Source organism: Haliotis rubra, unplaced genomic scaffold (genome assembly GCF_003918875.1).
Source record: "Haliotis rubra isolate DU_JTF1 unplaced genomic scaffold, ASM391887v1 Scf53, whole genome shotgun sequence".
NCBI lineage: Eukaryota > Metazoa > Mollusca > Gastropoda > Lepetellida > Haliotidae > Haliotis > Haliotis rubra.
In genome coordinates this window covers 2,428,773-2,455,192 of record NW_025767224.1, presented here as the reverse complement: position 1 = coordinate 2,455,192, position 26,420 = coordinate 2,428,773, and the positions used below count along the sequence as shown (strand labels likewise).

Genomic DNA, 26,420 nt, shown 5'->3' with positions numbered 1-26,420 from the left:
GGTTTGAATTCCTCCGTATTGCAGGCTGGGAAATAACAATCCAGTCTCATATAGTCTGGTTTGAATTTCTCCATACCGCAGGATTCGAAATAACAATCCAGACTCATTAAACTTGGTTTGAATTCCTCCGTATTGCAGGCTGGGAAATGACAATCCAGAATCATGAACCCTGGTTTGAATTTGTGTAAAATAAATCCAAACAAAACCAGGGTTGGATGCTAAACACAAGCTGACATACCATAAATCTAAAATACTGCTTCCAAAAATTAACGGGACTGTTGTCTGTGACCTAACCAACCATCCGACTTAATATTCAAGAAACCTCCCTGTAACCACAGTAAAATTTGTTTCCTCCATTGTTATTCCTGTAAAATTATGAACGAATGTTTTTCTATACATATAATTACAACAAATGTTTCCTAAAAATATAATTTCAACAGATTTTAATTTTAATTACTTGAGCACTTCAGTTGAAAGAAATTTATACCAAGAAAACAAAATTGGAAATAAAAGGTATTTCCTTCACTTCTCCATGAAAGCTTCGAAGGAGGAAATAAACAGGACCAGCTTGTATTTTGCATAATTCATTTTAAGAAGTCACCTATTATATTTTCTCCATAAATATCTTTTCTCATGAACTATTTACAGTTTTTATTGTTGAAACACTTTTATACTTAATTTATCTCAACCCAACTAATGTTATATTCTTGGAATTGATAATCAATAATCCACATTAAGATTTCTTCAAATTAAACTGAAATATACCACTATAAATATTAAATCATTACCATGGTTACCTATCAGTAAAGACATCATAACTATGTTTCATGGTGTTTCCCAGATTCACACGGGTATGGGACGTTCTGTTGCCATGGCAGCCGATTATCAATTCACATTGCTATGAGTATTTGTTTGAGGAGTTTTAGAGACCCATGGTGTTAAAAATTGAGTGTATCAGGTTAAATGTATTTTGTCAAGCATTGGGTTCAGTGAAATATGGTTAAGGCAGGAATTACCAATTGATTATTTATCAGTTATTGAATAAATAATTATTGATGATATGCTATACACTTTATTTTAGTCACTAGACAACTCGTCAAAATATGTATTTAAAAAAAAAGTTTTTTGTAGTAGCTGAGTAGTAGTAGCTGGTAAATACCAAAACATAAATCTTGTTAATTGTAAATGTTTAATGTGTTAAGATGATATTGAAAATGAATTGCACTTTATATTAAAATGTCCATCATATCATAAATATAGCATAATGTATATAAAATCATATAATGTCCATCAGTATTTAAGCTTATTCAACTTCTTAGTATTAACAATGTAAGAGTATTATGAAACTGACTCCACCCCTCCAGCCCCACCATTCCCTTAGCCCCCTGTTGTTACAAGCTACTAATTAGTACCTCCAGCCCCTCGCCTGGCTGTTCTGGTAGCTGTACTCACTCCCCTGTACTCACTTTCTTTCAAACAACATGTACTCTAGTCCAAGGCATTTAATCTTGTCATCTCTACATAATGCTACAGTTAATCCAGTTACAGGGGTGTGAGTACAGCTAACAGAACAGCCAGGCGAGGGAATAGAGGTACTAATTAGTGGCTTGTAACAAAAAGGGGAAGGGGAGGAGTGTCTAGAAGAATGATGCCATGTAAGGCTGTAAAAAAAGTTAAATGTTTCTCAGGCACATTTTTTTCAAAAGTGACGAGGGCGGTGGGACTTTCTTTTTACTTTTTGATAAAAAAAAAGTGACGAGGGAGGAACACGTTTTTATTTTTTCTCTCAGAAATACAGCTTGGGGAGTTTAGCTCGTGTTTAATGAGTTGTAGATTCAGTCAAGCATATTGTCAACTCTTCTTGGGCCTTTTTGTTGGCCCAAAGGTTCCGTCTCCTCTTGTTTCCATGTGTGGACATTGGAGCAAGGAACACACATAGGGTAACTCTCTTTTGCAGCATTCTCACCTACCAGAACATGAGTACTGGCACAGTAGAAACACATATCTGGACATGATCTGCTAGCCTACTGGAGTATGGTACCTCAACTGGTGCCATACAAACCAAGTTAGCCCTGTCAAACACTTTGCTGACAATACTGTCAATTCTGGGAGTACTACCATCAACAGCTTTCATGTCTTTGAGTTCAGTTCCACATGTATAGTCAAAGAGCTGAATAAACCGATCAAGCCCAGCTAAATCAGTTGACGTTAGCATGGATATTGGTATATTTATGATTGATATTTTATCAGTGTATCAATGAATAAATAGATCATTATTCATAATTTCAAAATTTACATATATCCCTAACTAGTTTTGTCCAGTATATTCATAATTTAATATCATCATTTAATTGGTGTTAAACAATGTATACTCTTGACATACCTGAAATCATCTCAAGTCTCTGAATATCTGTGAGAAGTTTGTCATTTTTCATGGGTTCAACTATGTGCTTGTGGTTATCTGGTATGTTGTAGTTGAAGAGTGAGTGAGTGAGTGAGTTTAGTTTTACAACGCACTCAGCAATATTCCAGCTATATGGTGGCGGTCTGTACATAATCAAGTCTGGATCAGACAATCCAGTGATCAACAGCATGAGCATCGATCTGCGCAATTTGGAACCGATGACATGCGTCAACCAAGCCAGCGAGCCTGACCACCCGATCCCGTTAGTCGCCTCTTATGACAAGCATGGGTTACTGTAGGTTCATTCTAACCCAGACCTTCACGGGTTGTAGTTGAAGAAATTTGAAAACATTTCATGTATATAACATGACCTCTTATCTATCTGAACTCTGTGAGGATCAATTTGCAAAAGAATATCAGTCATAACATCAAGAAAATGAGCCCAACAGTGTCCTGATTTGTGTCAACCTACATTGTAAAGATGCAGAAAAGTTATGAAGTCATTAGGGAGTGTTTTCTTTATGCGTTTCCCTTTAAACTGCAATTTTGGTGTTGTGGATAATTTACTGCAACCCATCAAACAACGAAATGCACACTTTGAGTTTGACCTTTCAAGTCCGTTTCTACTACAAGAACTGCCATCCCCGTAATTTGCAGAAGCACTAGATTTAGATTTGGCCGAGGTGACATTGAATATGAAAAATCTTCTGAAATTAGCGACTACATCTTTTACACTCGCAGTTAGAAATATGTCGTCAAACGAATCTAGTTTCGATTTCTCCACACAACATGTCAGATTCAAAAATTAAAACATCATCGTACTCAGCGGGCATACACACCCAATCGTCATTGTCAACTTCCAGTTGTTTGTTTGACACAGCATTATATAACTCCCCTAGTGTTATGTGGTCACTGAATCCACACAAACGCCCACACGGGCTTAGGATTTTAGCCCTGTCTGTGATTTTCACATCAATGTTCGGTAGCTGCCTAGTGCGCACTGCATTGTACAGAAGAGTACGCAATGCTGCGAGTTTGCAAAACGGAAGCACCCTTGTTCTTTCAGACACTCATGGTTGGTGGACAATTGGATGATTGAGACGCTGGCTAAGTCAAAATTATATTTTTTAAATGGCAATAAAATATAGTTACTCGCACAAATAAAAGTGACGCGCCGATGCCCGAGAAACATTTCACTTTTTTTATTTAGCCTAACTTATGTAAATATCTATATAAGGCTAGTATATTAAGAAATGAGTTAATTAGTACACAGTAACTGTACATCCTCCTTTAGAATTCCATTGTCACCATCTTTTAAAAACCTGTACCAATACCGTCAGGGCTCCAGATAACTTTTGGGGGGTTGAGTGTACTTACACATCATATTGCAAGTGGATACATGTACATGTATTTGTATTTGAAGTCGCGTGAGAAATAACTGAGCGACCGTGTGATGCGCTAAATGTCAGGTCCGACTGGATATACATAGCAACAGTGTAGTTTTTAGCCAATCGAAAAATAGTGACGCATATCGTTCCATGGCAACGCAAGGGATTCCTACTGTCGGGGTTTCCTCATGTGTCAAATCGTGTTTCGCAAAAGAAAGTTGACAAGTATTTATAAGAAATAGATTTCCATTTGCACGGAAATTAAATGTTAGACGTACAAAGGTATTTATGTGCGTACACGATACGCTTGAAATCTTATATTATGTCGTACTTAATTGATTTTGAGGCGTACATTACGCCTGTACGCCCCTTATCTGTAGCCCTGACCGTTGTTTGAAGTACCAATTGTGTGTACAGATAAAGGTAATAAACGAAAAGTGTGGAATAAAGTAGATATGGAGCTGGTTTGATGTAAATAGAAGAGGGCAATTAGTGAATGCAATCTGGTGAAACTGTAAGGCTCATATGTTCCACTAGTTTGGCACAGATTTGTTTGACCAAACTGAATAGAATTGTTGTAGGACTAGGTCCAGCTTGACCATGTTATAGGGATCTATACTGAGACATCGCAGTAATAGATTATTAGAGTTCTTATTCATAAGTTGTGTTCACTTCGCCAAACTGAATAGATGGTTGTCAAAATATGAAATGAGTGAAAAGAAATTGTGAAATATGTTTGAAAGTAATATGTTCACCTTCTTTGGATTTCTACATGAATGTATATAGATAGCATACTTGGTAATTTCAATCTCGGAGATCAGTGTATGCACATAATTATAATTGAAATGCTTAATTATCAACAAATGTTTATTCGAGTAAAGCATCACAATCAGGTTACATGTGGTTAATCTCATTGAAAATAGTTGATTGAAATATTATCCTGTCAACAATAAAAAGAATAAGAAGACAAAGTCATCAATATCCCCCTCAACGGCAAAATACTCTTTATGAATATGTCTACTAGTTATGATAATGTCAAATGTTTTGGAGTGTATACAGCAAAGTTGGAAGGAGAATATTGAAAGGTTTTTAAGATCTGCTTCAAAAAGGAGCACTACCACCAAATTCAGTTGAAGCCTAACTTGTTGCCATGGAAATGCAACAACATGACATCCTCATAGTCACAGCATAAGTCATGTTTCCATGGAAACCACAAAAAATAAATATTCATATATGGGTCTAAACTCCAAAAGACACATCTGGGGATCATACTTGATATGTGTACCAAGTGTGATGAAGCATACATGTATTATTTAGGAGATCTGCTCCAGACAAGATGACATCCTCATAGCCACAGCATAAGTCGTGTTTCCATGCAAACCGCAAAAAAGAAAATTTGCATCTGCGTCTAACCCCCAAAAGGCACATCTAGGGATCATGGTTGACATTTGTACCAAGTTTGGTTAAGCTATCACCAATAGTTTAGGAGATATGCTTCGGACAAAGTGTGACGGACGCACAGATTGACGGATGGACGGAACTCGTTTCTATATCCCCGCAACTTTGTTGTTGCGGGGGATAAAAAAATTATTAAGGAAAATACCACAAATCATGTTATTATTTTTTTGCATTAAAAATGGCATACCGGTACATGAAATAATGCAGTTACTATATTCCAGTAGTATATATTGTATCGTGTACCCTCACTACAAAGGCCAACATTTCCTGCAAGTAGATTGGTACAAGGATTTATCATGTAACTTGTATCTTGTATTCTCAGGTTTGATGGCTGGGAGTACAAAGGCCAACATTTCCTGCAAGTAGACTGGTACAAGGACGTTCTAAAGTACCACCTGGAGCAGAAGAAGAAGCAGTATCCTGGTATGTTTTATGGTTATCATACCTTTGTTACAGTGATGTGGTGCAGGGGCGGATACAGCTTTGTGAGAAAGTGGGGGTGCATACTCTATAGAGAAAGTGGGGGTGCACACTGTAGAGAAAGTGGGGGTGCACACTCTAGAGAAAGTGGGGTGCACGTTCTAGAGAAAGTGGGATGCACGCTTTAGAGAAAGTGGGGTGCACACTCTATAGAGAAAGAGGGGTGCACGCTCTAGAGAAAGTGGGGTGCACGCTCTAGAGAAAGTGGGGTGCACGCTCTAGAGAAAGTGGGGTGCACGCTCTGGAGAAAGTGGGGTGCACACTCTATAGAGAAAGAGGGGTGCACGCTCTAGAGAAAGTGGGGTGCATGCTCAAGAGAAAGTGGGGTGCACACTCTATAGAGAAAGAGGGGTGCACGTTTTAGAGAAAGTGGGGCGCACACTCTATACTTTCAATATACTTTCAGGAGAAAAGATGGGGTGGGGTGTGTGTGTGTGCGCAACCCTGGATCTACCTATGTGGTGCATTGTTACAGTGTAGTAGTACATAATGTTTATGTTGAGTTACATCATTACACTTTCGAAGTATGTTGTTGTCGTGTAGTAGTTACAGTTACATTGTTACAGAGTAGTGGTACATGTCTCTCAGTCCATCTGTCTGCCTTCCATTTTCTGTTTCCAGAGGAGAAATCATTAACCATTGAATACTTTGGGTTGAAACTTTCTGTACACACAGGGTGGAAGCGCTGTCCACGCGAAATGTGGAGTTGCCCCAAAAGCAACTCCATTTCCTCGCTGAACAGTGAAAGAAGAACATGTGGCGCAAGAGTAATGGTAAGTTTTCCCTCCTATTTTCATTATTTTTCAAGTATATCAGGTTTTGCCATTTGGCAGACGGATCTAGAAATGTACAGATCTTTCTATTATAGCTTGACTCCCTCTCTATTTATTGCAATTGCGCGTTAAGCAAGGACACCCTAGTAAGTATCGAAACAAGATCGCGGAAAATGATTGTTTCGACACGAAATATGACAACCTCATCAGCAGACACGCCTTTTTTTGCTGTCAATTCTTATATACAGTTATTTCAGGCCTTCATTGACTGTTAAGGCTTTAATGTGTCAGTATTTTTTCAGTTATTGTCGAAAAATCAAACTGTACATTTTACATGGAGTTATATTGCAACTGTCCATTGCGTTGAATGTTAACGTTGAAGTAACTGTCCATGTAGTTGCATGGATTTTAGAGCATGAACTGTCGAAATTCCACACTTGTTGATACTCTTTTCCACAGACTTAGTAATGGAAACGGTAGTTGTTGTGATGGATCCCCTAAATGCTATGTTCACACTATCACGATTCGCGCCACGATTGAAATCGTGGTCTTAATTCTGGACTATTCGTGGTGATCCTATCAGATGTTGAGGTCAGTCGTGGCAATCGTGTTGATCGTAGAAACAATTTGGAGGGTTGAAAAAATTGAATGACTCATGAGCAGATACGAGTTGATACAAGTAAATGCGAGTAGATACGAGTATTGACGCTTTTTCATGGACGCTCACGATCTGTTACGAGTTCTTGCGCCCATATATGTTATGTGTACTGGAAATCAGAATTACTGCGCCTTCAGGAGTTCCCTCTGATCTATCGCATTTGCTCTGGCTGATTTGCGAGGTGCAGGAGGTTGATCTAGCCAGTCCACTTGGTCCTCCATGCCCCTTGGATGACATGGTGTTTTCATCCTCATGGTCCGCCTATTGTGCTGCAATACCTGGATGCCTCGGCCTCAGGAGGTTGTGCAGAGCCACTGCCGCCTCCACTATGAGGAGACACCTGAATCTATTGGTCAGGATCCCAAGGGCATTTTCCACCATTCTCCTCCCTCTTGAGAGTCCTCTCCTTCCTGAACATCCTTCTTCTGCTCTTCTGCCGTATGGCTTCATTAGGCAGTTCCTGAGAGCGTGGGATGAAGAAGGGCATGTCTTGGTGCAGTCAGAGGGCAGGGTGGGGGAAGTCCATGCCGTTGACCAGCCCCAAGTCGCCACATATCTTAGCATCTGGCATGTGTCCTTTCCTACCAAGCTCGATCCACACAAACTTGTAATCTGCATCCATCAGAGCTAGGAGTGGTATCGAAACGACGCCCTTGTAATTGACTGCCAGTTTGGGTGGCTTCTTGACAGCAATGTGTTTGCCATCCAGTGCCCCAATGGTGTGGGATATATCCATCTCTGTTTATACTGGTTAGCTACGGCTGTCCAGGCTTCAGGGGTCACAGGTAGGCTAAACACAGTTGCCTGTCACACTTCTGGAACCATCTCTGAGATAGTGGACACTCCACACCTGAAGGCATACGCAAGGGACCCATAGTTGTCTCCAGCCTCAAGGTGCCTAAGTGTGACTGCCAGTTTCAGTCCAGATGAAAGAGGTTGCCTGGAACTGGTGACTTCCCTATCGATTGCTAGGGCCACCTTATGCAGGGCTCGATTTAGTGCTTTGTTATTTGCACTGGTGCAACCCAACATTACAAAGTGCAACCTAGTTATTAGTCTAACTTGCATGTCCTATGTCATATTTCGTGTTGAAATGATAATTTTCCGCTATCTTGTTTCGACACTTGCGAGGGTGCTATTATAGAAAGATCTGTTCATTTCTAGACCCGTCTGCCAAAAGGCAAAACCTGATATACTTGAAAAATAATGAAAATAGGAGGGAAAACTTACCATTACTCTTGTGCCACATGTTCTTCTTTCACTGTCCAGCGAGGAAATGGAGTTGCTTTTGGGGCAACTCCACAGTTTGCGTGGACAGCGCTTCCACCCTGTGGTACAGTCTTGTGTGCAACTGGTGCCTTTTTATGATGGATTTTTTTGGTCTCTTTTAATGTCTTTTATGTTTTCATGATGACATCTTTGAATCTATTTAAAACAGAGCTACAGATAATTTTTTGGGTCATTGAGTTATGTACTCACTTGTCTCAATTGGGTATCCTAATTTTCTTTTGAGTAACCAAATAAATTGTTTTCACCTCACTCAAACTCAATTGGGTATTTTGCCATTTTCCATTAATTTTAAAAATATAATAAAGTTTAAATGTTAGTGTTTGTGATTTACATTTGATCTGTTATATGAGAAACATAAGAAAGACTGCAAGTTGTCAAGTTCATATCCTGAAATTGAACCTCTTAAAATACTTCAGTTATTTTATTTATCTACCGGTACGCAAGCTACGATTTGACATTTTTGTGTGTACGCAGAAATATTTGCATAATTTACGCAGATACTCAGCTTATCTGTACTTCTGTTTAAAATAAGGGAAGTGCTTGTTTAAAGAACAGAATTCTAAAACATTTGTAAGTTTGTTTAAATGATTCTTGCAACATAGATAAATGAAGTGGTGATCTAGTGCCTTTTAATGTTTGGATATTGAATGAAATATCACTGAACAGTGTTATTCTGTTCCTCACTAAATTGAAGGTTTCCAGTACCAATAAACCCCAAATGGGGTGTAATTAGCCAAACACGATTTGCAAATTGCATCAGATGTTGCATGTGTCATCTCCTGATGACTCTTATATAATGTTAAGGTGTAGAAATACAGTGTTGAGGTTGAGTTGTACATTGTCAAGGTGTAGTAATACATTGTTAGGGTGTACTTATACATTGTTAAGGTGTAGTCATACATTGTTAAGGTGTAGTAATACATTGTTAGGGTGTACTTATACATTGTTAAGGTGTAGTCATACATTGTTAAGGTGTAGTGGTACATTGTTAAGGTGTAGTCATACATTGTTAAGGTGTAGTAATACATTGTTAAGGTGTAGTGGTACATTGTCAAGGTGTAGTCGTACATTGTTAAGGTGTAGTCATACATTGTTAAGGTGTAGTCATACATTGTTAAAGTGTAGTGGTACATTGTTAAGGTGTAGTCATACATTGTTAAAGTGTAGTCATACATTGTTAAGGTGTAGTCATACATTGTTAAGGTGTAGTCATACATTGTGAAGGTGTAGTGGTACATTGTTAAGGTGTAGTCATACATTGTTAAGGTGTAGTCATACATTGTTAAGGTGTAGTCATACATTGTTAAGGTGTAGTCGTACATTGTTAAGGTGTAGTCATACATTGTTAAGGTGTAGTCACACATTAAGGTGTAGTAATACAGTGTTAAGCTGTAGTCATACATTGTTAAGGTGTAGTCACACATTGTTAAGGTGTAGTAATACAGTGTTAAGGTGTAGCCGTACATTGTTAAGGTGTAGTCATACATTGTTAAGGTGTAGTAATACAGTGTTAAGGTGTAGATGTACATTGTTAAGGTTTAGATGGACATTATTAAGATGTAGTCATACATTGTTAAGGTGTAGTCATACATTGTTAAGGCGTAGTCATACATTGTTAAGGTGTAGTGGTACATTGTTAAGGTGTAGTCGTACATTGTTAAGGTGAAGTCATATATTGTTAAGGTGTAGTCACACATTAAGGTGTAGTAATACAGTGTTAAGGTGTAGTCATACATTGTTAAGGTGTAGTCACACATTGTTAAGGTGTAGTAATACAGTGTTAAGGTGTAGCCGTACATTGTTAAGGTGTAGTCATACATTGTTAAGGTGTAGTAATACAGTGTTAAGGTGTAGATGTACATTGTTAAGGTTTAGATGGACATTATTAAGATGTAGTCATACATTGTTAAGGTGTAGTCATACATTGTTAATAGGGTTGGGTACCATGAAAATTTCAGTACCACGGTATACCAAGGTTTTTGTTCAAGTACCAAGGTATTTATCACGGTATACCGTGCTGCAGTAACTACTAACTAATGAATCCGATTGTCTCGTTTTATGATTTTGAATGAAATGGACCATGAAGTAATTTCATAACTATAGGAAACTTTCACAAGGAGATGAAATTGAAAACTTAAAAACTGAGCTCACTGCCATTGATTTCAACAACTCAAACATTATGAACAAAATAAACAATCTTCCTTATTCCAATAAGTCAACGACAGTAAGCGAACATAACTTGACAATATCACAAAATGACTTCACAAAAACCACATTGACTAGAAATATTACAAGAGTCACGGCTGAGCAATGAGATTCTTCAATTCAGCATTTCAGGTATTAAATTACTAGGAGTGCAAGTTGTAGTTTGCAAACGCAATCATGACTTGTCATCAGTCATCACAAAAAGTAACTGAGTAAACTGAGATGATATCCTTCACAAACTTCCATCTGAAATTGAAAATTTCAAAACTGAACAACAAGTTAACAACAAATCTGTTAATCATCAATGCCATTGCCAGTACTTTTCGTTCGAGTATTTTCTTCGTTCAATCTACATTGGATAGCGGCATTTTAAAGAAACCATATAAAGAAAAACTAGTGAGATAAAAAATGTTTGCTAAACAAATATCTTTGTGAAGAGAAAATAGTGTTTTATTGGAAAAAACAACGTTTTTCTGCGACCTTCCACGGTATGTACCGGCCCACGGAACCCCGCCCATCTCTAATTGTTAAGGTGTATTAATACAGTGTTAAGGTTTAGATGTACATTATTAAGATGTAGTCGTACATTGTTAAGGGGCAGTCATAAATTGTTAAGGTAAAGTCATACATTGTTAAGGTGTAGTCATATATTGTTTAGGTGTATACAGGTGACAGTTGGGTATGTTATCTTGATGTTGATGTATTCTGAACCATGAACAATTACAGTTACAGTTTTTTGATGTTTTGATTAAGTGTGACCTAATAATTTCCAATCCAGTTGGCCAATTCTGAAAGCAATGCTATTAGCCACACTACGGTAATTTTCTGTGCTGTGCTGGAAACCTGTGCCCATGTTCCAAGGCTTGTCGGCACCATACCCACACTTGTCAGCACCATACCCATACCCACACTTGTCAGCACCATACCCACACTTGTCAGCACCATACCCACACTTGTCAGCACCATACCCACACTTGTCAGCACCATACCCACACTTGTCAGCACCATACCCACACTTGTCAGCACCATACCCACACTTGTCAGCACCATACCCACACTTGTCAGCACCATACCCACACACTCACTTGTCATCACCATACCCACACTTGTCAGCACCATACCCACAGTTGTTTCACCAAAGGGGTAAATGTCCAAGACCGGCGTCAATTCAGGTGTTCCTCCAGCACTAACCTGACTGTGACAGATCTCCAACTGTTCAAAGTAGCATCAAAATCAGTCACACTTCCAGGCTAATTATCTTTCTGTTTTGATTGTTCTTTCTAGATCGTCTTTTTGGAGCCCGTGCTGTCAGCAGAGCCAAACGATGGCAGTGGCAGTTTAGGCCCTTGTCAAATAAGACTGGAGTACGAATTCAGCGGCCATTTGGCAAGGCAAGTGACTGGCAACGAAACAGATTCTACAACAGGTCTTCTAATGCATCTGCCTCTTATGAGAACTCACAGGAAAGATTTAGCAATACACCTTGGGCAATGACTCGAGAAAGCTCATCAGATGGTTCAAGTGATACCTCTCCGGACAGATCCAGTGATCAATTTCATTGGAGGTCGAGAGAGAGGTCACATGATGGATCCAGAGAGAGGTCACAGGACAGATTAAGACAGAGGTCAGTTGAAGGATCCAGAGAAAGGTCGCAGGATAGATTTAGGGAGAGGTCAGTTGATGAATCAAGTGAGAGGTCGCAGGACAGATTGAGACAGAGATCACATGAAGGATCCAGAGACAGGTCGCAGGATAGATTTAGGGAGAGGTCAGTTGATGTATCCAGTGAGAGGTTGCAGAATAGATTGACAGAGAGGTCGCAGGATAGACTGACAGAGAGGTCTCAAGATAGATTGTCAGAGAGGTCTCAAGATAGATTGTCAGAGAGGTCTCAAGATAGATTGACAGAGAGGTCTCAAGATAGATTGACAGAGAGGTCATGTGATGGATCCAGAGAGAACTTACTGGCTGGATCTCTAGATGGATCACTTGATGGGTCTCGAGAAAGGTCTTCAGAAGGATCTTGTGATAAATATGGCTCATCCTGTGATAGAAAGCTTATGAAAGCACAGGAGAGACCATGTGATGTTCAAAGGGATGTGTTGAATTCAGTTTCCAGGGAAATGTCAAGAGAAAGGTGCAGTTCTTCATCAGAAGATGTGTGCAATGACAGACGAAGGGCATGTGAAAAGACATCTGAGAGGCCTGAAAATGTTTCAGCAAAGACAAAACCATGTGACCCCACGAACCTCACAAGAACAAGGGTAAGGTCAATGGTATGTATACAAACAACAGTTTCACCTCGCTCCTATCTATTGTGTTGTATTTATATTTTTAAAAGTCAGTACAGTTAATGAATTGCTGGGGTATAGGGTGGACTTTGCACCCAGTACTTTAAGGTGCACTGATCTATGGCTGCAGCATCTAAGTCTAACACAGCAGCCTCGGACTCACTAGCTGCCGTGAGTCAATTTGCTGGTGGGTGCTACAGAAGAGGGACTGGGTAGATAAGTACTGTCGGAAATGCTAGAAAAATGCTTTTTAGCATCAATATCTTTATAAAGGTGATAAATGTACTATGTTGTCAATATATCAACTCACCTATAGTGTACCTAATTTTTATTTCAATTGATTTAACATTCCCATGCATTTAAAGGGCAGTTTACAGGAGAGAATTTGGTACCAAAACAACAACTTAGGATTTTTTCAGAGTTCAACAACAGAAATCTGAAATAGTCTTTACATTTATGCTAATAATACAGGTGGTGTAAAATATAAATTAACGTTTTTCTTAAACAAATAAATGTTGAATGTTTGTGTTACTTTACTTAATTATCGTTTCTTTATTGAAGAAAAACTAGATTAAACTGACCGAATTACATCCATATTTTGCAATGAAATATACTGTTGACATGCAAAACATTTATTTAATTACAGAACTTGTAGAGCACATTTTACTACAATCAATCAGCTAAGATAACACTCAAAAGTGACAGGATTCTTTCTTTGAATGTACAGTAATTAAACTTTATGTTTATATTCAAAACAAACACACATAAACAAATGATCCCATTTCATAAATATACCACATGCAAAACATTTATTTAAACGTATACAATCAATGTACACATATTCAACATTTTGAAGAAAAAACATCTATTGAGATGACCCTTTCATAACCAATCACGCGTTACATATATTCAACATTTTGCGAAAACATCTATTGAGATGACCCTCAGTGTCAATTTCACCTGTTGATACCATGCATGCTGATGACGTAACACAGGCAATTAATGTTTGTATCAAATAACGTCCCACTTCCCCTTATTTTTCTAAGTATTTGGTATTTTCATCAGTAAAAACACATTTTAGGGCATGTCTCAAACTTTATTTCCTCGGTCTACATTAGGTAGATGCTTTTTAAACTGATATTTGTTATTTAAGTAACTGTAATACCTCTGAATTTTAAATATCAGTCAAAAAGCATTTTTCTAGCATTTCCGACAGTACTTTAGTCTGTAAAGCCAGTGGGAAAAAAACCTTGAGAAAATGTTTATATGAATTTCTGAACACTGATTTGTTCACATAATGCTTGTACATTCTGATATACCAAAGGGCGTTTGTTAATTAATTTTATTTACTGAGTGAATTAAGATGTTAACGTACTTACCTATATATGAAAATCACATTGAAAATATGTCAGTGACAAAAGAAACTCCTGTGTTATACCAGTTGAGTTATACCATGCTCATGTGTTAACTCAGTCTGAAAAACCTGTAGTGTTAGGAATGACAAGTCTTTATGGATGATCAACTTCTATGTTGTACAATAGCGACGTTTCGGTATACAGTGGAAACCTGATAAGTAAAATTTCAAGGGACTCGCAAAAATTGTTTACTTATCGGGTATTTTACTTATTCAAACTTATCAAAACCTGCAAATGACAACCAATTGAACCATATGCATGTATACTCAGCAGCAAAAAAAACGTAATCAAATCATTACAGAAATGGACATATTAAGCGGATAAAAAACATTTTTTGTGTACAATATCTTGACACATCAGCACAATTTCAAGACATTACGTTAATGTTTGCAGTCCATTCAGACTCTTGACTTCAGTATCTAGTGTGACCACCACGAGCGGCAATAACTGCAGCACAGCGTCTATGCATGGAGTGCACCAATCGATTGATAAAGGCCATTGGCACCTGGAACCACACTCTGAGAAAGGCCTGGCGCAATAATCGGCTGTGTTCGGCCTCGGTATGACATTATTCAGTCTCCTCTGAATTTCATCCCAAAGATGTTCAGTTGGGTTTAAATCAGGACTAAGGGCTGACCACTGCATAATGTTAACACCGTTCTGCTGTAGGAAGTCCAGTGTAGCTCTAGCAGTATGGGCCTGGGCGTTATCATGCTGGAAAATGTTGTTCTGGTGACGTGTGAAATGAAGTATGATGTAGGGTCTGAGAGCTTGGTCGATGTAGCACACCGCTGTGATGCCGCCTCCTCTCCCTGGACCAAAGTTCTGGAACGCCACAGGACCCAATCTCTGGTTCAGGCCTATTCCACCCCATACCATGATGCTTGCACCTCCCCATGAGTCTCTTTCCAAAACACATTAGTCTGAGTAACGCTGGCCACGTCGTCGCCATATTCTTGTTCTGCCATCTGCAGTTGATATGCAGTACCGACTCTCATCTGTGAACAGAACAGTTGACGAGGGGTGAGGATAGGTCCACAGTAAGGTCTATGCAATGGAGGTTCCCGCTGTTAAGACGTCGGCGCGTACTGTATCAGTACCGATTGGTCTTCCGTGTGTTCCCATTGTCTGGCGTGCTGTTTCGGATGCCTGCTGTCGCACAACATGGCGGTCTTGTCGTCTTGTGGTCACCCTTGGTCTGCCAGTACGGGGACGATCATTTGTGGTGTTGGTAGCCCGGAAACGTTGCTGCAGCCTGTAGATGGTCCGAGCGTTGACCTGGAAATGATTGGCAACGGCTTGTGCAGTGTGGCCAGCTTCAAGTCTTCCTAACCCTTGGTTCCTCTGAGCTGTCGTGAGTCGCAGCATCCTGCTGACATTGTAATGTGAATGTTTTAACCAGGTTGGGGGTGCATTTTATAGGGCTGGTCCTTGTGATACTTATACCGATATCTATACCAGAACATTGCTATCCTATCAGGCCCCCTACTGGCCTTTCCCAATTCTGTACCAGTTGTTATTCAATTACATATTGTTGTTAATGTTAATCTGCTGTTTGTCAAAACATACTACCGGTATATACCTCTCATTATTTGGTTGTATTCACTTTTAGCTTGACAACGGTTTAAGAATCTACATCGAAATGTTGCTCTATGCAATAAATAAGTAGTTGTCATCCATAAAGTTGTGGGTTTTTTTTAAAGAAATTGATCATCCACAAAGACTTGTCATTCCTATTACTTACAACTTCTAGAATGCCTCTCAAACAACCTGTCATATGGTGTATCATAGGCTTATGAACGTCGTAGCGCTACAACCATTTTGTGGATCAGGACCCAGAGATGTAGTTACACTACAGAACTCTTGCGTAAAGGATTGTGCGAATATTGTGCAATCTATCTCATTGTGCAGGTGAACTTTAATGGTTTACCTTGAACAAACTCAGTATGCGCACAGCGTATGATTTATCCTTCTTCTCAGGTTGGTCACTGAAGATAGTTGAAGGGTATTATATTTGTCCAATTGTTCACTTGAATTGTTGGTGCTTCATTAGACCAGCAATCACCTTGAATGCAATATGAGAATGCAAAGCTATTACCGAATGTTTCCGTAATTCATGTTGGGTTGGAAGGTTATCTTTATTCTATACTCCCCCAGATCCAGCAGAGATACCTGCGAACGTACTTTGTCATGCATCGTTCAAGTTACTCTAAAGCTGAAGTCACACAGTGTATGGCTTTGTTCTCATACACATCCTGTGCAGATCACAAACATGCCAAATGAAATGTAGAGAATTTGATTTTTCTACAAGCAACCTATGAAGAAAGAGGCTCATTATCTTGCTCACTCTGTTTTTTTGCAGGAGTTCAACCGTGATCAACAGACACAATTTGAGCAAAGGTAAGATTTCAGATTGGTGGGTATTAAATTTCACTATTTACCTGGGCCCACTTGCACAAAGACGATCTTAGTGCGATTGTAGACGGTTTGTATTTAAGATCGCAATCTTGGTGGAGGTATGAATTTCGTAAACTCGACTCCTGTCTACAGTTGTCTGCAAGTGCGCATAGAATGCTGCGCAAATAAAAAGTGATACTGGTCTCCAAATGTACATCCTTCAATCGCTTGAGAATTTTCATGAAAACATTCCCAGAAATTTTGAAGGAAGCGATTAAGTGGGGCTGTCATATATCCCTTCTTGTCTTGGTTGTCTATATCTCTTCTTGTTGGGTTTCCCCAGGGCTGTCTATATCTGCTTTGAGTTAATGAAAAGGTCACAGCTTGTGGATTATCAAAAGGTATGTTGTTTCACACATATTCCAACATTGGAACTTCTTGTGGGTTTCCCCAGGGCTGTCTATATCCTTCTTGTGGGTTTCCCCAGGGTTGTCTATATCCTTCTTGTGGGTTTCCCCAGGGCTGTCTATATCCTTCTTGTGGGTTTCCCCAGAGCTGTCTGTATCCTTCTTGTGGGTTTCCCCAGGGCTGTCTATATCCTTCTTGTGGGTTTCCCCAGGGTTGTCTATATCCTTCTTGTGGGTTTCCCCAGGGCTGTCTATACCCTTCTTGTGGGTCTCCCCAGGGCTGTCTATACCCTTCTTGTGGGTTTACCCAGGGCTGTCTATACCCTTCTTGTGGGTTTCCCCAGGGTTGTCTATATCCTTCTTGTGGGTTTCCCCAGGGCTGTCTATACCCTTCTTGTGGGTTTCCCAAGGGTTGTTTATATCCTTCTTGTGGGTTTCCCCAGGGCTGTCCATACCCTTTTTGTGGGTTTACCCAGGGCTGTCTATACCATTCTTGTAGGTTTACCCAGTGCTGTCTATACCATTCTTGCAATAAACACAGTGGTGAATCAATCCATTTGTGTGCAAATATCCTCACCAAAGAAAGTCAAGGACCACCCCACTTATCAATATTTCAGTACCTAGTAGTTGATATTATGATCCATATAATACTTAGGTATTGAATATTTTGAACTTTTTTGGTTGAGTATAAAATAGTTAAAAATATGCAGTAAACACATTAAGATTCAGTATTTGAAACTATTGTTTTACTGACATACAAACACTGTGTGATTTTACTGTATCATCAATATGGACACTGTATGATTTCACTGTATCATTCATATGGACACTGTATGAATTTACTGTATCATCCATATGGACACTGTGTGATTTCACTGTATCATCCATATGGACACTGTATGATTTCACTGTATCATCCATATGGACACTGTATGATTTCACTGTATCATCCATATGGACACTGTGTGATTTCACTGTATCATCCATATGGACACTGTGTGATTTCACTGTATCATCCATATGGACACTGTGATTTTACTGTATCATCCATATGGACACTGTGTGATTTCACTGTATCATCCATATGGACACTGTGTGATTTCACTGTATCATCCATATGGACACTGTGTGATTTTACTGTATCATCCATATGGACACTGTGTGATTTCACTGTATCATCCATATGGACACTGTGTGATTTCACTGTATCATCCATATGGACACTGTGTGATTTTACTGTATCATCCATATGGACACTGTATGATTTTACTGTATCATCCATATGGTCACTGTATGATTTTACTGTATCATCCATATGGACACTGTATGATTTCTCTGTATCATCCATATGGACACTGTGTGATTTTACTGTATCATCCATATGGACACTGTATGATTTCACTGTATCATTCATATGGACACTGTGTGATTTCACTGTATCATCCATATGGACACTGTGTGATTTCACTGTATCATCCATATGGACACTGTGTGATTTCACTGTATCATCCATATGGACACTGTGTGATTTCACTGTATCATCCATATGGACACTGTGTGATTTCACTGTATCATCCATATGGACACTGTGTGATTTCACTGTATCATCCATATGGACACTGTGTGATTTCACTGTATCATTCATATGGACACTGTGTGATTTCACTGTATCATCCATATGGACACTGTATGATTTCACTGTATCATTCATATGGACACTGTGTGATTTTACTGTATCATCCATATGGACACTGTGTGATTTCACTGTATCATCCATATGGACACTGTGTGATTTCACTGTATCATCCATATGGACACTGTGTGATTTCACTGTATCATTCATATGGACACTGTGTGATTTCACTGTATCATCCATATGGACACTGTGTGATTTCACTGTATCATCCATATGGACACTTTTTGATTTCACTGTATCATCCATATTGACACTGTGTGATTTCACTGTATCATTCATATGGACACTGTGTGATTTCACTGTATCATTCATATGGACACTGTATCATTCATATGTGATTTCACTGTATCATCCATATGGACACTGTGTGATTTCACTGTATCATTCATATGGACACTGTGTGATTTCACTGTATCATTCATATGGACACTATGATTTTACTGTATCATCCATATGGACACTGTGTGATTTCACTGTATCATCCATATGGACACTGTGATTTCACTGTATCATTCATATGGACACTGTATGATTTCACTGTATCATTCATATGGACACTGTGATTTTACTGTATCATCCATATGGACACTGTGTGATTTCACTGTATCATTCATATGGACACTGTGTGATTTCACTGTATCATTCATATGGACACTGTGTGATTTCACTGTATCATCCATATGGACACTGTGTGATTTCACTGTATCATCCATATGGACACTGTGTGATTTCACTGTATCATCCATATGGACACTGTGTGATTTCACTGTATCATCCATATGGACACTGTGTGATTTCACTGTATCATTCATATGGACACTGTGTGATTTCACTGTATCATTCATATGGACACTGTGTGATTTCACTGTATCATCCATATGGACACTGTGTGATTTCACTGTATCATTCATATGGACACTGTATGATTTCACTGTATCATTCATATGGACACTGTGTGATTTCACTGTATCATCATATGGACACATTTTATGGACACTGTGTGATTTCACTGTATCATCCATATGGACACTGTGATTTCACTGTATCATCCATATGGACACTGTATGATTTTTCACTGTATCATTCATATGGACACTGTGTGATTTCACTGTATCATCCATATGGACACTGTGTGATTTCACTGTATCATTCATATGGACACTGTGTGATTTCACTGTATCATTCATATGGACACTGTGATTTCACTGTATCATCCATATGGACACTGTGTGATTTCACTGTATCATCCATATGGACACTGTGTGATTTCACTGTATCATCCATATGGACACTGTGTGATTTCACTGTATCATTCATATGGACACTGTGTGATTTCACTGTATCATCCATATGGACACTGTGTGATTTTACTGTATCATTCATATGGACACTGTGTGATTTCACTGTATCATCCATATGGACACTGTGTGATTTTACTGTATCATTCATATGGACACTGTGTGATTTCACTGTATCATTCATATGGACACTGTGTGATTTCACTGTATCATCCATATGGACACTGTGTGATTTTACTGTATCATCCATATGGACACTGTGATTTCACTGTATCATCCATATCGACACTGTGATTTCACTGTATCATTCATATGGACACTGTGGGATTTCACTGTATCATTCATATGGACACTGTATGATTTCACTGTATCATTCATATGGACACTGTGGGATTTCACTGTATCATCCATATGGACACTGTGTGATTTTACTGTATCATTCATATGGACACTGTGTGATTTCACTGTATCATTCATATGGACACTGTGATTTCACTGTATCATTCATATGGACACTGTGATTTCACTGTATCATTCATATGGACACTGTGTGATTTCACTGTATCATTCATATGGACACTGTGTGATTTCACTGTATCATCCATATGGACACTGTGTGATTTCACTGTATCATCCATATGGACACTGTGTGATTTCACTGTATCATCCATATGGACACTGTGATTTTACTGTATCATCCATATGGACACTGTGTGATTTCACTGTATCATTCATATGGACACTGTGATTTCACTGTATCATTCATATGGACACTGTGTGATTTCACTGTATCATCCATATGGACACTGTATATTTTTACTGTATCATCCATATGGACACTGTGTGATTTCACTGTATCATCCATATGGACACTGTGATTTCACTGTATCATTCATATGGACACTGTGATTTCACTGTATCATCCATATGGACACTGTGTGATTTCACTGTATCATCCATATGGACACTGTGTGATTTCACTGTATCATCCATATGGACACTGTGATTTCACTGTATCATTCATATTGACACTGTGGGATTTCACTGTATCATACATATGGACACTGTGATTTTCACATGGACACTGTGTGATTTCACTGTATCATTCATATGGACACTGTGATTTCACTGTATCATCCATATGGACACTGTGTGATTTCACTGTATCATTCATATGGACACTGTGTGATTTCACTGTATCATTCATATGGACACTGTGTGATTTCACTGTATCATTCATATGGACACTGTGGATTTCACTGTATCATTCATATGGACACTGTATGATTTCACTGTATCATCCATATGGACACTGTATGATTTTACTGTATCATTCATATGGACACTGTGTGATTTCACTGTATCATCCATATGGACACTGTGATTTCACTGTATCATTCATATGGACACTGTGATTTCACTGTATCATTCATATGGACACTGTGATTTCACTGTATCATTCATATGGACACTGTGATTTCACTGTATCATCCATATGGACACTGTGATTTCACTGTATCATTCATATGGACACTGTGTGATTTCACTGTATCATCCATATGGACACTGTGATTTCACTGTATCATCCATATGGACACTGTGTGATTTCACTGTATCATCCATATGGACACTGTGATTTCACTGTATCATCCATATGGACACTGTGATTTCACTGTATCATCCATATGGACACTGTGTGATTTCACTGTATCATCCATATGGACACTGTGTGATTTCACTGTATCATCCATATGGACACTGTGTGATTTTACTGTATCATCCATATGGACACTGTGTGATTTTACTGTATCATTCATATGGACACTGTGTGATTTCACTGTATCATCCATATGGACACTGTGTGATTTCACTGTATCATCCATATGGACACTGTTCGATTTCACTGTATCCTCCATATGGACACTGTGTGATTTCACTGTATCATATGGACATTGTGTGACTTTACTGTATCATCCATATGGACACTGTGTGATTTTACTGTATCATTCATATGGACACTGTGTGATTTTACTGTATCATTCATATGGACACTGTGTGATTTCACTGTATCATCCATATGGACAATGTGTGATTTTACTGTATCATTCATATGGACACTGTGTGATTTCACTGTATCATCCATATGGACACTGTGTGATTTCACTGTATCATCCATATGGACACCTGTGTATGATTTCACTGTATCATCCATATGGACACTGTGATTTCACTGTATCATCCATATGGACACTGTGATTTCACTGTATCATTCATATGGACACTGTGGGATTTCACTGTATCATCCATATGGACACTGTGTGATTTCACTGTATCATTCATATGGACACTGTGATTTCACTGTATCATCCATATGGACACTGTGTGATTTTACTGTATCATCCATATGGACACTGTGATTTCACTGTATCATTCATATGGACACTGTGATTTCACTGTATCATTCATATGGACACTGTGTGATTTCACTGTATCATCCATATGGACACTGTGTGATTTCACTGTATCATCCATATGGACACTGTGATTTCACTGTATCATCCATATGGACACTGTGATTTCACTGTATCATTCATATTGACACTGTGGGATTTCACTGTATCATACATATGGACACTATGTGATTTCACTGTATCATTCATATGGACACTGTGATTTCACTGTATCATCCATATGTACACTGTATGATTTCACTGTATCATTCATATTGACACTGTGGGATCTCACTGTATCATTCATATGGACACTGTGTGATTTCACTGTATCATTCATATGGACACTGTGGGATTTCACTGTATCATTCATATGGACACTGTATGATTTCACTGTATCATCCATATGGACACTGTATGATTTTACTGTATCATTCATATGGACACTGTGTGATTTTACTGTATCATCCATATGGACACTGTGATTTCGCTGTATCATTCATATGGACACTGTGATTTCACTGTATCATTCATATGGACACTGTGGGATTTCACTGTATCATTCATATGGACACTGTGTGATTTCACTGTATCCTCCATATGGACACTGTGTGATTTCACTGTATCATCCATATTGACACTGTGTGACTTCACTGTATCATCCATATGGACACTGTGATTTTACTGTATCATCCATATGGACACTGTGTGATTTCACTGTATCATTCATATGGACACTGTGTGATTTCACTGTATCATCCATATGGACACTGTGTGATTTCACTGTATCATCCATATGGACATTGTGTGACTTTACTGTATCATCCATATGGACACTGTGTGATTTCACTGTATCATCCATATCGACACTGTGTGATTTCACTGTATCATCCATATGGACACTGTGTGATTTCACTGTATCATCCATATGGACACTGTGTGATTTCACTGTATCATTCATATGGACACTGTGTGATTTCACTGTATCATCCATATGGACACTGTGTGATTTCACTGTATCATTCATATGGACACTGTGTGATTTCACTGTATCATTCATATGGACACTGTGTGATTTCACTGTATCATCCATATGGACACTGTGTGATTTCACTGTATCATTCATATGGACACTGTGTGATTTCACTGTATCATTCATATGGACACTGTGTGATTTCACTGTATCATCCATATGGACACTGTAGATTTTACTGTATCATCCATATGGACACTGATTTCACTGTATCATCCATATCGACACTGTGATTTCACTGTATCATTCATATGGACACTGTGGGATTTCACTGTATCATCCATATGGACACTGTATGATTTCACTGTATCATTCATATGGACACTGTGGGATTTCACTGTATCATCCATATGGACACTGTGTGATTTTACTGTATCATCCATATGGACACTGTGTGATTTCACTGTATCATTCATATGGACACTGTGATTTCACTGTATCATTCATATGGACACTGTGTGATTTCACTGTATCATCCATATGGACACTGTGTGATTTCACTGTATCATCCATATGGACACTGTGTGATTTCACTGTATCATCCATATGGACACTGTGATTTCACTGTATCATTCATATTGACACTGTGGGATTTCACTGTATCATCCATATGGACACTATGTGATTTCACTGTATCATTCATATGGACACTGTGATTTCACTGTATCATCCATATGGACACTGTCATGATTTCACTGTATCATCCATATGGACACTGTGTGATTTCACTGTATCATTCATATGGACACTGTGTGATTTCACTGTATCATCCATATGGACACTGTGTGATTTCACTGTATCATCCATATATGGACACTGTGTGATTTCACTGTATCATCCATATGGACACTGTGTGATTTCACTGTATCATCCATATGGACACTGTGTGATTTTACTGTATCATCCATATGGACACTGTGATTTCACTGTATCATTCATATGGACACTGTGATTTCACTGTATCATTCATATGGACACTGTGGGATTTCACTGTATCATTCATATGGACACTGTGTGATTTCACTGTATCATCCATATGGACACTGTGTGATTTCACTGTATCATCCATATTGACACTGTGACTTCACTGTATCATCCATATGGACACTGTGATTTTACTGTATCATCCATATGGACACTGTGTGATTTCACTGTATCATTCATATGGACACTGTGTGATTTCACTGTATCATCCATATGGACACTGTGTGATTTCACTGTATCATCCATATGGACACTGTGTGATTTCACTGTATCATCCATATGGACACTGTGTGATTTCACTGTATCATTCATATGGACACTGTGTGATTTCACTGTATCATCCATATGGACACTGTGTGATTTCACTGTATCATCCATATGGACACTGTGTGATTTTACTGTATCATTCATATGGACACTGTGTGATTTCACTGTATCATCCATATGGACACTGTGTGATTTCACTGTATCATTCATATGGACACTGTGTGATTTCACTGTATCATTCATATGGACACTGTGTGATTTCACTGTATCATCCATATGGACACTGTGTGATTTCACTGTATCATTCATATGGACACTGTGTGATTTCACTGTATCATTCATATGGACACTGTGTGATTTCACTGTATCATCCATATGGACACTGTGTGATTTCACTGTATCATCCATATGGACACTGTGATTTCACTGTATCATCCATATGGACACTGTGATTTCACTGTATCATCCATATGGACACTGTGGATTTCACTGTATCATTCATATGGACACTGTGTGTGATTTCACTGTATCATCCATATGGACACTGTGTGATTTCACTGTATCATCCATATGGACACTGTGTGATTTCACTGTATCATCCATATGGACACTGTGTGATTTCACTGTATCATCCATATGGACACTGTGTGATTTCACTGTATCATCCATATGGACACTGTGTGATTTCACTGTATCATCCATATGGACACTGTGTGATTCACTGTATCATCCATATGGACACTGTGTGACTTTACTGTATCATCCATATGGACACTGTGTGATTTTACTGTATCATTCATATGGACACTGTGTGATTTCACTGTATCATCCATATGGACACTGTGTGATTTCACTGTATCATCCATATGGACACTGTGTGATTTCACTGTATCATCCATATGGACACTGTGTGATTTCACTGTATCATCCATATGGACACTGTGTGATTTCACTGTATCATCCATATGGACACTGTGTGATTTCACTGTATCATCCATATGGACACTGTGTGATTTCACTGTATCATCCATATGGACACTGTGTGATTTCACTGTATCATCCATATGGACACTGTGTGATTTCACTGTATCATCCATAACACTGGACACTGTGTGATTTCACTGTATCATCCATATGGACACTGTGATTTCACTGTATCATTCATATGGACACTGTGTGATTTCACTGTATCATCCATATGGACACTGTGTGATTTCACTGTATCATCCATATGGACACTGTGTGATTTCACTGTATCATCCATATGGACACCGTGTGATTTTACTGTATCATCCATATGGACACTGTGTGATTTCACTGTATCATTCATATGGACACTGTGATTTCACTGTATCATTCATATGGACACTGTGATTTCACTGTATCATCCATATGGACACTGTGTGATTTCACTGTATCATCCATATGGACACTGTGGTATTTCACTGTATCATCCATATGGACACTGTGATTTCACTGTTCATTCATATGGACACTGTGATTTCACTGTATCATCCATATGGACA

The 26,420-nt window shown here is 38.6% G+C and overlaps 1 protein-coding gene across 7 annotated transcripts in view; it reads left to right on the top strand.

The window, feature by feature from the left end:
• Window positions 1-26,420, top strand: part of LOC124252954 (serine/arginine repetitive matrix protein 2-like) — a 51,046-nt gene that overhangs the window by 5,589 nt on the left and 19,037 nt on the right. For 2 of the 7 annotated variants that reach the window (XR_006892070.1, XM_046686647.1), the window contains exons 3-5: window positions 5,573-5,673; window positions 11,941-12,932; window positions 16,725-16,762. Coding sequence is in view for 6 of the 7 variants with exons in the window: in XM_046686647.1 (XP_046542603.1) it covers window positions 5,573-5,673; window positions 11,941-12,932; window positions 16,725-16,762 (1,131 nt within the window). In the remaining variant the exon portion in view is untranslated. The remainder of the gene's footprint in view (window positions 1-5,572; window positions 5,674-11,940; window positions 12,933-16,724; window positions 16,763-26,420) is intronic. The other 5 variants (XM_046686652.1, XM_046686651.1, XM_046686654.1 and 2 more) reach the window with 5 other exon arrangements.